The following is a 13,234-nucleotide window of genomic DNA, read 5'->3' as shown; positions in this document are numbered from 1 at the left end:
ACCCACTTTTTAATACCTACACTTCGTTTTATAAATAATTTATCATTAAACGTTAAGATTTTTCCAACAGCTATTCATTCGACAACGGCTATTACTGTCATATGTACAAGTCGGGCGTAAGCTTTGCCTTTTGAGAATCTTGTTTTTTTCCTCCAAAAAAATTAAAACAATTTTGAAATTTTAAGGTTTTAACCTGAAATTGACAGCATGAGTATGATTACTAAAAGATTAAAAATTTGGTACGTAAATGTACATAGACGAGGAAATATCTCAATTGTCTAGTATATTTCCAGTATATTAAATCTATCGGTACGATACTAGTCACTAGAATCATACCGATAAATTTAATAGAACGAAAAGCGTTATAGCATTTATTAATAACTTTATATATGTGTATAATATATAATAAATATAAAAAGAAATTAATTTTGTACTCGTAAATCAGAACTCCAATGATTTTGCTTTGGGAACCTTTATATCCCATGGCCAAAGTGGTCACCCGACTTAATTAACTTCGATGGATTTTTTATAGGGCTACCCCACAGAGAGAGTTTACAATAACAATCCCCGAACTTATGATAATTTAAAAGAAAATATTTGTCAAAAATATCAATTGAATTAGACCAAGTTTCCTGCAGTGTGTATCGCAGAACACAAGGCAGCCGTTTTGAATAATATATATATATATAAATAAAATATGTAAATATATATTTTATTTAATATTCTTTGTTATACACACTAGGACACATTTAAATAGTGTCATAATAATAAAAAAGAGTACAACGGGCGGTCTTATCACACAAGGCAATCAAGGTAGTTAGCGCGTACAAACATACATATGTATGTAAAATACATGCTTATAAAAATAAGATATAGTACATATTACGGTATATTACAAGTATAATACGATAAATCGATAATAAATAAAAACATCAAACTAATATAGATCACACTTGTCTTAGAAAGAATAAAGAAACAGAGGAAAAAAAAGAAATCAACAATTAAATAATCATAGGTCTAGTGAATAATTCTTATCCATTTTCTTATCTTAAAATATATTCAGCGGTACATTATTCCACAGCCCAATGGACTGAGTGGTAAGGGATTTGTCCATAAACAAATGAGATGCATTGGCATTTATAATTTCACATTTTCTGATGATTTCAAAGACCTCTCATGTATTATGAAATTGAAATCTTGATTTGAGGGAGTAAGCGGATTGAAAAGAATATTATAGAGTAGATAAAGAATATGAGCATTCCGGACAATGTATATAAAAGATTTAAACTACGTGCTTTAAGTAGATAATTATTAATTGGTCTCCTACGCAATTAAAAACCAAATTCAGATCTGATCACAGTTTCATAACAAAAACAATAATATAATCAAATAAAAGCAAGAAAATTCATGAAAACGTTTAATCATAGAAAACTAAGAATTTACACCAAGTAATAAATGTATAAAAAATAATTTACAACAAAATAGAATTTTCAATAAGTCGTTGGCAAGAATTTAAAATCACATAGTCACTAATATACCTATCTGCCCAGAAATAAATTCACGGTTTAGGTAACAATTCGTCATAGGGTATATTTTTCGTTATCTTGTTTGCTGCGTCCAATATAATGTTGGAAACACTTTTCTCGGCAAAAGGTTTCACTGCTTTTATAAGTTCAGCTTTGTTCTCATTCAAAGCTTGATTCGTTGCCTCTTCTGTAAATATTAAAAACAATATGTTAATGGTACAAGTTGTTATAAATATTAATTAATATCTTAGAAAACGCAATGAGTTGGAGTGATTATAAAATTTACATCGAAATTTCTAGAATTACATCTGCGTAGAAAATGCGCTGACAAAACACGTGAAGTGAGGTTAGCCATATATATCATTTTACATGAATATTACGAGTAAAATTTTCCTTCCACCATGTCAAGGATAGACATTTTTTCGTTTTAAATACCTCAGATCCTTTTCAGCAGAGTAAAGTTGTATCTCACTCTGACGTTCATTAAAAAGCTCACCGTTGCTTGAGCCATGGATAGGGCTACGCTCGAGGTTTATATACGATATTTAATCAGAAGTCAGGAAATCTGTAGACGACCAAAGGTAACCGAGATAGTCCAGAGAATTGGCAAATTGAAATGGCACTGGATAGATATTCTGTCCTTGTTTAAGCAGATATAGGCTTTCAACTGATTCTATAGGAAATCGATAAGGAAGGCCTGTGTCCAGGCGTGGACGTTCTACGGATGAAATGACGTTTTTATCCTAGAGTACATACCTAAACTTTTGTCTCCATTAAAAAGGCCCTGCAGATTTATTTTGTAATCTCTGATATTGATGTCGTTGTCCAAGTCAGTGAACTCGATGTACTCCACGCCATTTCTCTCCACAATCTTGTATCTTAATAAACAATCGACGGTGCATTTTACTGAAATTATAAAAAATTAAGTAAACAAACTGTCTGCCATAAAAGAAATAAAATCTGTTGACTATATAAAAATTAAAATATATAAGTATTACACAAAAAATATTCTCTGTGACATTTTTATTTTATGAACACTATAATCACAAAAAAAATTTGTTACTTGTATATTTCACAATTATTTTACTTTCCATATTACCGCAATGCTGATTTTTTTATAAATTATTCATCTCAAACACATCTTATATACAACTTATGTTATGATTCAACAAACCAGTATCATAAAAACAACGAAAAAAGCTATCTGCTTATTATCAGTAAATTTTTCATTTTCTTGTATCAATTTAGTCTCTGGGATACAAAACGGACATTAATATATTTCTTTTTTCATAAAAATGAAATAATAATAATTCTACAATTGTTTTTTTTATCTTCTTTTTTTAAAACTAACAAAATATTTTTTATTATAGCTTTTCAGTTCGACTGTCTTACGTGGGTCGCTTTTTAACGCCCGTGACATTGACTCACCTGTATTAAACAATTTATGTAAAACATTACATAGTAATTAATGCATCTTACTTAAGTATGCATACATATATTATGTACGTATAATATAGCATAAATGAATAGCTCGCGATATATGTAGACACTTATAAACTGTGTTAATAATTCATCCACAATAATATTATTAATTTATTTAAAAGAATGAAGAGTGAAGCAATTTACGTAGAAAGATCTTAAACGTATTATCTCTCATGAACATATCTCCGGGAATTTTTTAATTCAAAATAAAATTTCAAAAACTTAAAGTTTAAATAAATATAAACAAGGATGACAGACGATTGCTATCCTTGTTTTTATTTATCTGTCGATTGGTTCTACCACTAAATAAATAAACAAATAAAATAATATGGAAAATAAATAATTACTCATATTCACACGTTATGACATCATGACAAAGGTAGCTAAAATCGCTCCATCAATTTCGCTCATTATTTACGGCGAATAAAATGTATATCAGTATGAAAACAAAACGATTTTTATATGATTTATAACCTAACATACGTATGTAACGTCTATATATAAATATCTCACATTTATAACAAATCTTTCGTTTCATATAAAAGAGATCTATGTATATTGACATAATGAAATTAAAGTTTTTTTATGAATAGAGATTATTAAATAAACATTTTGTAGTATATAATGATTGTGCTTCTTTCAAAAACTCACTGGCATCAGCTGAAAGTGTTCCTTCTCCACGTATAGGCAGCAGTAAGAACTGGATATCAACTTTATACTTTCCTTCAAAATGCAGCTTAGGGAAACGAATTCGTGCGCGGAAGGTCTGTTTTTCAAGATCTAATCTACAATAGAATTTAACAAGCATTTATAATAATTATTCAAGATATACATCTATCATTCTCAGTAGGATTATACAATCATTAGACATCTATTAGACAACAATAATTTTCTGAATGTATATCTAAATCAAATTAGTGTGTCATCGGTAACAGAAACATTTTAAAAGAATCTTCGCCGAAAGTGCTTACATATTTAAAAAAAAGAAAAATTCGTGAACTCTGATCAAAATACATGTACTGCTACTGACATCTAGTGTAATTAACTTAAAACTATAAACTAGAAATATAAGAGTAGTTCATATATTCAACAATAGATGACTCTTAATTATAGCTAGTTATACATGTATTACATCTTATAGCTTTTTGAAAATTTTATAGACAAGATAATTTACATAAATGAGCATGAATTATTGTAATTTTCGAAGTTAAGGCATAATGAAATATAATTGCAAACTATACTTGTAAGAAATACACTTCATAATCAATATTATAATATATACATAATATTCTTCATTGTCAATTTATAAAATCCATGTATTTAAAACGTGGTAAAATTGTAATGACAGTTATACGTAACAAAACTCACTCAACACTTTTTATTGAGTAATTCCCGGCTCCGGAAACCATAATATCTTTTCCTGTTGCTTGAAAACCTTTTGTGTTACTGCTTGAGGATGGCGATATCTGAAAATAAATTAAATTCAATGTGTTATGCTATCAATATTATCTTTTTTTAATCAGAAAATGAATTATATGTAACCTGTGTGTTTATTTTTACTTATGTTATTATCGATATTAAAGAGTAAAACGATAGAATACCTAACATTAAGATTATTGAGTAGAAAAAAAATTCCCAAAAAATATTCGTTACAAATCAAAAGCATATATTAATTTGACATCCATATTTAGTAAATATGTTTACTTATACGTCAATACAGTAATACCCCGCTTTACGCGAGGGATACGTTCCAAAAAAAATCGCGTTAACTGAAATTCGCGTATAACGAGGTTTATGATTAAGCATAGCCAAAAATTATTACAAAAAAATACAAATCATTTTAATCAATCACTTTAATTCTAGGAACACTTTATGCAATACATACTCTTATTTTTTACGGAAAAATACATCTTTTGTCTTTTGGGTAACGTTTTGTTTACGTTCATAACACCCAACACTGTTTTTAATTGTTTGACAGATGGTCAAGACACCATTGAGAAGTTGATGACTACATTATATTTATACGCACTTATTCGCGTAATTCGAGGCATTTAAGGGCGAAATTTGCAATTCGCGTTATAGTTAAACCGCGTATAACGGGGTCGCGTAAAGCGGGGTATTACTGTACTAATCTTCAAACATTCTTTTTTAACCTTAAATTATTCTTAGGTAGTTCTTTACGTGTATTTTAAAGGTTACAAAGTTTAAGTTTCTTATAGTTTAAAGAATAGTGCAAATAAATCTCTTTAACTTTACGTTATTATCAATATAATAATATATTTATTGCACATAATACAGGACAAACACACAACATGAATAAAATAACAAACGCGAACTAAAACTAGATTTTATATGTAAAAAAAATGAAAAATTAAGCCTCCTTTTTTGTATCAGTTGGGTAAGAGAACCCTAGACACGGATAGCACGTAACTTTATAAGTAGTAAATCTTAGGGACTTTCTCAGAAGCCACAGCTCGGGCCGTTTAATAGAACTATATTACAGGATAAGTACTCGACCTCTCTGACAGTAAATGCCATAATTGTAGCGTAGACGCGGTAACGCACAACCACGTTCAACACAATTTTTTTACTTGGTTTATACTGCAGCTCAAGTAGCATTTGCAAATTCCACAGGTTCTAGAAGGCAGTGGGCTTAGTCTAAATCCTCTGTTGAGGGTTCCTTGGGGGCCTCGGCTCGGGCCGTCACATACTACATTTCCACCAGATCGCAAAGTTTTTAGATAACTCATGCGGACGCTCCCTAGAGTGATTGAGCTCAAGAGACCTCAGCTCAGGCTGTCACTCGTCGATAATACTCTTTGGAACAAGGGACATAGCACGGCACCGCTGATTTCATACGGCCGTTGGGTGCACGGTCGCGTATTAATCATTAACCAATACTTAAGAAAGAAATTATAATCTTTGATTGAAAAAGATATTTAATAACAAAATCAGACCGCCATTCCTTTAGCAACGAGCGATACGTTTGCGTGGACAATGTGTGCGCTTTACATTCTATGCATTCTAGATTGAAATTGAAATAAAAAGTAAGAGAATATATTTTTACTAATACCTCAGAAATATAGAAGGGATCTAAGCTAGGAACGTCAATCTCGGGAATCCCCTCCAATAGCTTCGGCCGCAGTACCTCCACGGATTTTCGGACGCATTCGTTTATAGTATCCTGATCGCGTTTACACACTTGAATGTAGTCCGCTAAAAACGTAACAAATAATATTACGTAACAAATAATTATTAAAATATTAGTAAAATAATAATAATATTAATAAAAACATTATAATCTATAAAATTATTATAAGTAATCTGATTTCGATGCAGCAATATAAAAGAATATTTAAATCGAATGCATGATGTAAAATGAATTTTTTATATTTGTATTTTTATTTGGCCAAAGAGAATGCAAGAACTTGCGTCGTATACAAACATGTAAATTTGTTTGATATGCCAGTAAGAAAACGCCGATTAGCTATTTTTCGTTACCTTCTATATGTTTTACTAATTTTTAAAATAAAATATAAACTTTTAGGTGGCGAATTTATGGCCATAAGCATGTATGTGTGTTACGGGCACACTTCCGCTAACGCGTAATAATTTAAGTGCTGAGTAATAAGCAACAAGCCGCTAATCGTTTAGTCCGACGACGACTATGAAATTATTCCTTCATTTAATCTTTCTAAACAGACGTTACCCCGCTGTTATTACGCAAAGCTATTATTATTCTTTTATTTTACCATACAATCTTGCAACAAGATAGGGAATGCACGAATTCAGAAAAAAAAACTCATGGGATCTGGACTAGGATCTAGGCTATATCAATAATAGTAAGGATTGTGCTGTACATATTATTTGGAATATGTTGAAACCTATTTTAAATTATAATTCTTAATGTATGCTCTCAAATATTTTCTGAAATTTAAAAGTATTTATTCAATCCTCCCATAACACGGTACTTTACATCGCGATCTAATTATTCAAGTATCTTCACTCCGCTTCATTTTCTTACTTAGGATGGACTTCCGCAAGGTAACGCCTGATTCCATTAAATATCTTCACTCCATAACGCGGGGATTTATACGTAATCAATTATGCGCACGTATGCATATTGTATTTTTTTAAAAATTTACAGGTTTTTATATTTACTTATGTATAATTTACAATTCGAAATGTCCGTTGTTTAATTATAATCAATTACCAAAATGCAGTTACGCTAAAAAATATTGAAACAAATTTTTAGTGACCAAAGTCGGCTAAAACGGTTTAGTATAAATTTGTTTTTCATTACTAACGTGGCAGCCGTGAATGTAATAAATTGCAATACCGACGTTAGCTTATTAACAATCATAAAACATTGCACTTGAGTGCATAATTTGTAATTCAGATAATATCTCTACATTAAATCGTAGGATCGAAATAAATTCAACCGACATTTTTTCCTCTTATTCGACCACTAAATAATTGAGAATTATTTTATTTATTTATATCTATATATACATACTTGTATTTATATAAACAGTATATATACATAGGTAATGAAGTTATACTATTATAATCTATTTCATTTTAGATGTCCCAAAAAAAGTTAGTGGTAAAACTACTAAAAAAATATATTCTCATCAGCTGAATTTAAATATCAAAAGACGGATTGACCGTTTATGAAAAATATTAATATTATTACTACATCGTCGGTACAGTCAGTACATAACCTTTAAGGCGAACAATTCTTCGAGATACGTCAATGACTTTGATTCTTCTGCGAATCTCCGTAGTAATCTCCGTAGTAATCTGCGTATCGTTTCAAGATCGAAACAGATTTATATCCGTTTCGATCTCGCAATGAAACTTCGTGCATGTTATTTATGTTTACAATCCTAATTAAATGAATTTATATATTTTTGTGTTCAATTTAATTCTGGTTGAGCCAGCTAGTATTAAATAAAACTTAATCTTTTTAGTTATTTGTAAATAGCCGCGTGAATCAAATTCGAATGTAATTTATACCAGCGTATTTTATTTTGCTTACGTGTTAACAAAATGAAAGCCTATGATGATTATTATCCAATTACACTTAGCTAACCTGTCACCGCTGAAAAATAGCCGTACTTGTATAAAATAATAATGGCAAGCACACTTCGACGTTGGCAGTTTTTATAACAACAATACTGAAATCATCGACCTAAGACTCAAATTCAACGATCTAATAAATATTTTTATGGGCAATGTTTACACTTTTCAATATCATCCCAGGTAATATTAAGAAACCTTGTATGGCTAGATTTAAAATTGTCAAAGATCGTTTGTGTTACGGGTTACTACACTATTTATGTGTGAATAATGTATTCGCCTTCAGGCTATTTCAATGTTAATTTAATATGAAACTTTATATTCTTTTATTAAACAACATATGGTCTCGCTAAGTTTCTTTTGCCAGTTCTTCTCAGGTGCAAGGCGCTTATTGTCCTGATACGTATGTTAAATAGTTCTGCATTAAATTTTCGAATTTGAATTTGAATCTCCTTGGTTAGTTTTACGTGTATCAACTCTGGCAGAGATTTAAGAAGAAAGAAAATTACTGTCATGAATAATCTTTATGTGATTAAATTAAAACATAAAGTAAGTTACAATATACCTTAAAAATAATATATTAGAATGCAGTCAACTTTTTCGTTTTTCTATACATTATAGGATAAATATATAAATGGACAGATTTTATTTTATGCAAATTATGTTTATTAAAGTTATTAAGGTTCTACAGTTAAGACCACGAACACGGTACGCCATCCGACCACAAAATTGACAGACAATCCTGGCAAGATCGTTAGAAGATTCTATTGGAAATCTATGTGAAGTGATGTTGCAGAAGGATTCTCTGGAGAGAGAAAGAATATCTGAGCACCTTATCCGCAGTCTGAGACCTGGACGTCGGAGGGTTTTTATACCACGCCTCCGACCCCCTTAACATGGCCTTAGCGACGGATTCGGATCCGCAGAAAGTAAGGAGTTGAGGCACTAGATCACCGCCGTTGAAACTGCGGTAGTATGCGAAAGCGTTCCCGTAGTTTGAACAAAAGGTGTTCCAGAAGACCGTGGGATTTTAGCCGGTAGGAGTTCGGCATAACCCTTTCGTTGCCGCCGCAGCGGTGGGATATCCCATGCAGGATTTCCCCACGAGTAAAAAAAAGACCTGTGTTCAACTTGTATGTAAAGAACAAAAACTCCATATTTTTTCTATGCCTATTATATAATGTTAAATATATTATATAATACGCGTGGTCGCTGTCTCGAAATTTTTAGTATCGGAATAATCGATTTGTATTTTTACGATATGAGTAACTTTTCTCCGAGCTTTTCGTATATAAATCTATCGAAGAAGTTAAATATTATTGTTGAAATATTGAATGAAAACAAGTCGTAAAAAATAGTTTAATTGTTTCCGAAGAGACGCGTTCACCTTTATTGAATAGTTAGGCGAAAAGTGATATGACGTAACGGGACATTTATTGATATTGATACAAGTTTTGTTAGCGCTAGAAATAAAGATAATGGTTATATATTTCTCTAGGCTTCATAAAATCATTAACTCTTTTGTGAGCAACTATGTATAGTATTACCATACACTCTCATGTAATGTCTCTTAATTATCTTGTAATAATATTAGGAAGTTCATTAAACAAAAATTTGTAAACAAACCCTATTACAGTTTGAAGGATTTTTATGAAAGAATATTGTAAAATCGACCACAAATAAACTCTCGATTTTGTTGTGAGATTTTGGTGCATTTGGGGGTTCTTAGCTTTAAGTTGAAAGTTGTCGTTATAAGGGACTTAAATGTAATTATAGTTTTTTTTTTAATGAGCTTTTCAGGTATTCTGTTAATGACATATACAAGTGGTTACTGTTAATGATCCTACGCGGATAAAGATGTGAATAAATGAATATTAATATTTTTGAAAACTGTCAATGTAACTGCGGATAATAACAATGGCAAAAACCTAAATAGTTTAAGAATATATAGATGATATAAAATAGCTTAAAATTAAAATTTACTATCACATATTGTGACCATACATTATTATTATTATTATATTTTATTAATAGTTAAGTTCATAAAATAGCACTAGTGTTAAATAGTAAAATTAAAAACAAACGCAGTAGAATAATTTTTAAAAGATCACTCATTGGTTAATTTTGTTAATATAAAATGACCTAAAAATAGAAACCTAAATTATTTGGGTTAGATTTTTTTAAAATGTGTTAGACATGTTAATAAATAAAAACTTTTAGAACTTACGTATTTTCGAGTAACACTGTTCAAAAGTTACACATAAAAATAAAAATAAAACGGTTATTTTATTTCTGTTGATCATTTTATTAGTAACAAGACGAAACGACACAATGTTGCAATTACCAACTTTGTCAAAGGCTAGCCAAGCACTATGCGACGGTCCGCGATCCTCCGTTATTATATATCGCTGCACATGAGCTTGTTATTAGCAAGTTCAAGGCAATGCGTCGCATGCACATATAAAAACCATCAACGTTAATTACAATAAATAATTCACACCGATGTCTTTTGTTTATATTAGAACTCATTTTTATTAATCTAACACACCCAACTTTATAAAAAGTTTTTTTTTTTTAATGTACACCGTTTTAGGGGACCTCGAATACACCTCTAACTTATTGTGAAAAATTAGCATTTTCAATAAATTTTTCACGTGTCTTTTTATTTTCAGTGTCTTCTTCCAGTCTTAATATATTGTTCATTCACTCATCTAACATAAATCACATAATCTAACATTCTTATTAAATCTTAATTTTCCTTCTTTGCATCGCCTTTCATCCTGTTCTTAATTATCACAGTGTAGGTCTATCATATCTATATACACAATCTATTCTTATTTAAATAAAACTTAACTTTTTTATTTGTATCACAGATTTATATTTATACGCGCGTTCTCTATGCCCAGCGTAAAAGAGACCAAGGAGATTTTAGAAACTAGGAATACTACATCCCTATCTCTAGAGGATAGCGTTATCTTGTGTACGTCCATATTTCCCTCGAAACGATAAAACTTATACTCTTAAAAATTGCATATTTGGTCTGGAAGAATCCAATGCTATAGCCTCCGAAAAAGTTGTCACACATGTTCGACACCTCACCAATGGTCCCCCCAACAAAGCACTGCCTTAGACAAAGGTTACCAAGAGCTTTTACTTAAAACAAGACTTGCTTAACCAGCGTCAAACGTAATTCGATCGTGATGCAAGTTTCTGTCTTCTATCTTCTTTACCTTCCTTCTTCTAACTACAGTAATACCAAGTCCGCATGGTTGTGCCGCCCGGCTTTGTTGTGGAGTTACTTTAATTCATTCAAATCAGATCTTTTCCACAGACCAGCCATGTATCGTTTAAGAGAGGAAGACAAAGATATGACTACTACAGGTCTTGATTAAGAAGGAACCAATCAAAATATCATTTTTCAACTCGGTTCAGGTGCAGGTTTACCACAAGCTCCACCTCCACCCCAAAGTCCCCACGGAAGAACAGTAATTTACGAAAACGTACCCTAAGGTCTTAATATGACACAGAGATTTTAACCAGTAAAATTTTCTCTTTTGTCTAACGATTGAAAACTGTCTTCGTATACTCTCCTCTGTTTTGTAACGGCGGATTATCACGGACTTACATCGAAAAAAATCTGCACAATGTTCCTTTATCATCGCTGCATGACTCGACTAGTCTGGCTAGTGATGGCCCCTACGCATCACCGTCTCGAAAGTGGTATAAACCACTACTTCTACTCTTAAGGAAAGACACACCGGCACTAAACGCATTTGATTTCTTTACTTTTTTTTAACAAACGCGGAAAAGGGACTCATAAGTCGTTACCCAACCGAAGAGACTAAGAATTCGAGTACCCAAGTCTACGGTCTTCTCTGCCTCTTTTGATAGAATTTGGGCCTTGGCTCCTTGGCTTACGGTGAAAACATGATCCTTTCGCAAGATGAACTTTAACAGTAGCTGCAAGATATTAAAAAAAATATATATATTTATTTTTATACCCAGATACATATAATTAGAAAAAATTTGTCAGCATTTAATAATGTTTTTATTATAGTAGAATGTTGAAAGTGCCTTTACATTTTCTCAAAGGTTACCATAGTCCGCATTTCATTTGACACATGAAAAATATGTAAAAGATACGATTTTTTTTAAATTAATTACATGTCTCAAAACCCTTTGAGAAGAAATAAATCGACTTAAATTTTTGATAAAATTTATTTTAGTTTAGTTTTGATTAATATTTACATTAAGTATATCCACGAACATGAGATCGTCATGCATCGAGGTAAGGTGAAAACGAAAATTTGTATTAATTTACAAAATTTACACCTTTTCCAAACGTGGACGTGTGCAAACTTGAACATAATTTATAGCAACGTACATTAATCATTCCTATGTTTTTAAAGAATAAAGATCACATCCAAATTTGCACATATTTCACATTTTTTAAATGACCTAAGCTCAAATAACACTGAAATAAAATTATAGCGCACTCTTCCGATTCCGGTATTGGTTGACGCCAATAAATCGAACCTATTTAAAATCAGCTTAAAGGTGATTTGACTAATGAACATGTAACCTTTGATTAGATTCTCACAAAATTACCACCGCTTTAAAAGCTATTTAAAATAATAATAATGAATCAGCTGTGTTATTTAGACTGAAAAGAAAAAAAACTTGTATCTCCAAATTGATCTTGTAATTCAAAGGTCAACCGCAAACGGTGTTCACGGCTACAAATTAAAAACAAAGTGGCCAAGCAGTAAACATTACATGCAAATACTTTTTTACTAAAACTTTTTGTGTGAAAACATAATTCACAATACTATATGGTGGGTTAGTCCAAGGTAAGATATTTTCACAAAAACCAACTAATGATCCCTTATGATAGAAATATTTTTAATGGAATTATAGATCAAAAACATGTACATTTCCGTCTCCCGTTTTTGCTTTTATGGGCGTGTATGGAAGAAGACTTCCGGTAGCGTATATGTTGAATCTAGTAAGTCTTAAAATAATATACTGTAGGATAATTAAGTAAATACTTCACATCTATAAATAACGAATTATAATAAGAACACTGACAACTGCATTAATGTTTTTAGTTCTAATGTATAATTTCTTGTAATAAAAAACCAAAC

The 13,234-nt window shown here is 31.0% G+C and overlaps 1 protein-coding gene across 1 annotated transcript; it reads right to left on the bottom strand.

Annotated features, from left to right (window-relative positions):
* Positions 1 to 1,403: 1,403 nt before the first annotated feature.
* Positions 1,404 to 10,471, bottom strand: LOC137929825 (protein takeout-like). The gene is made up of 6 exons (XM_068772935.1): positions 10,318 to 10,471; positions 6,082 to 6,224; positions 4,377 to 4,474; positions 3,660 to 3,793; positions 2,283 to 2,432; positions 1,404 to 1,713 (listed from the first exon to the last, which is right to left on the bottom strand). The coding sequence occupies exons 1-6, from the start codon at positions 10,391 to 10,393 to the stop codon at positions 1,559 to 1,561; spliced, it is 756 nt and encodes a 251-aa protein (XP_068629036.1). The 5' UTR covers positions 10,394 to 10,471; the 3' UTR covers positions 1,404 to 1,558.
* Positions 10,472 to 13,234: the final 2,763 nt, after the last annotated feature.

This window comes from Battus philenor, unplaced genomic scaffold, assembly GCF_028537555.1.
Source record: "Battus philenor isolate CCGP_79_NKW_IND1 unplaced genomic scaffold, ilBatPhil1.0.hap1 SCAF_5, whole genome shotgun sequence".
NCBI lineage: Eukaryota > Metazoa > Arthropoda > Insecta > Lepidoptera > Papilionidae > Battus > Battus philenor.
Note: the sequence above shows the minus strand (reverse complement) of the source record. Positions and strands in the feature narration are given on the sequence as shown.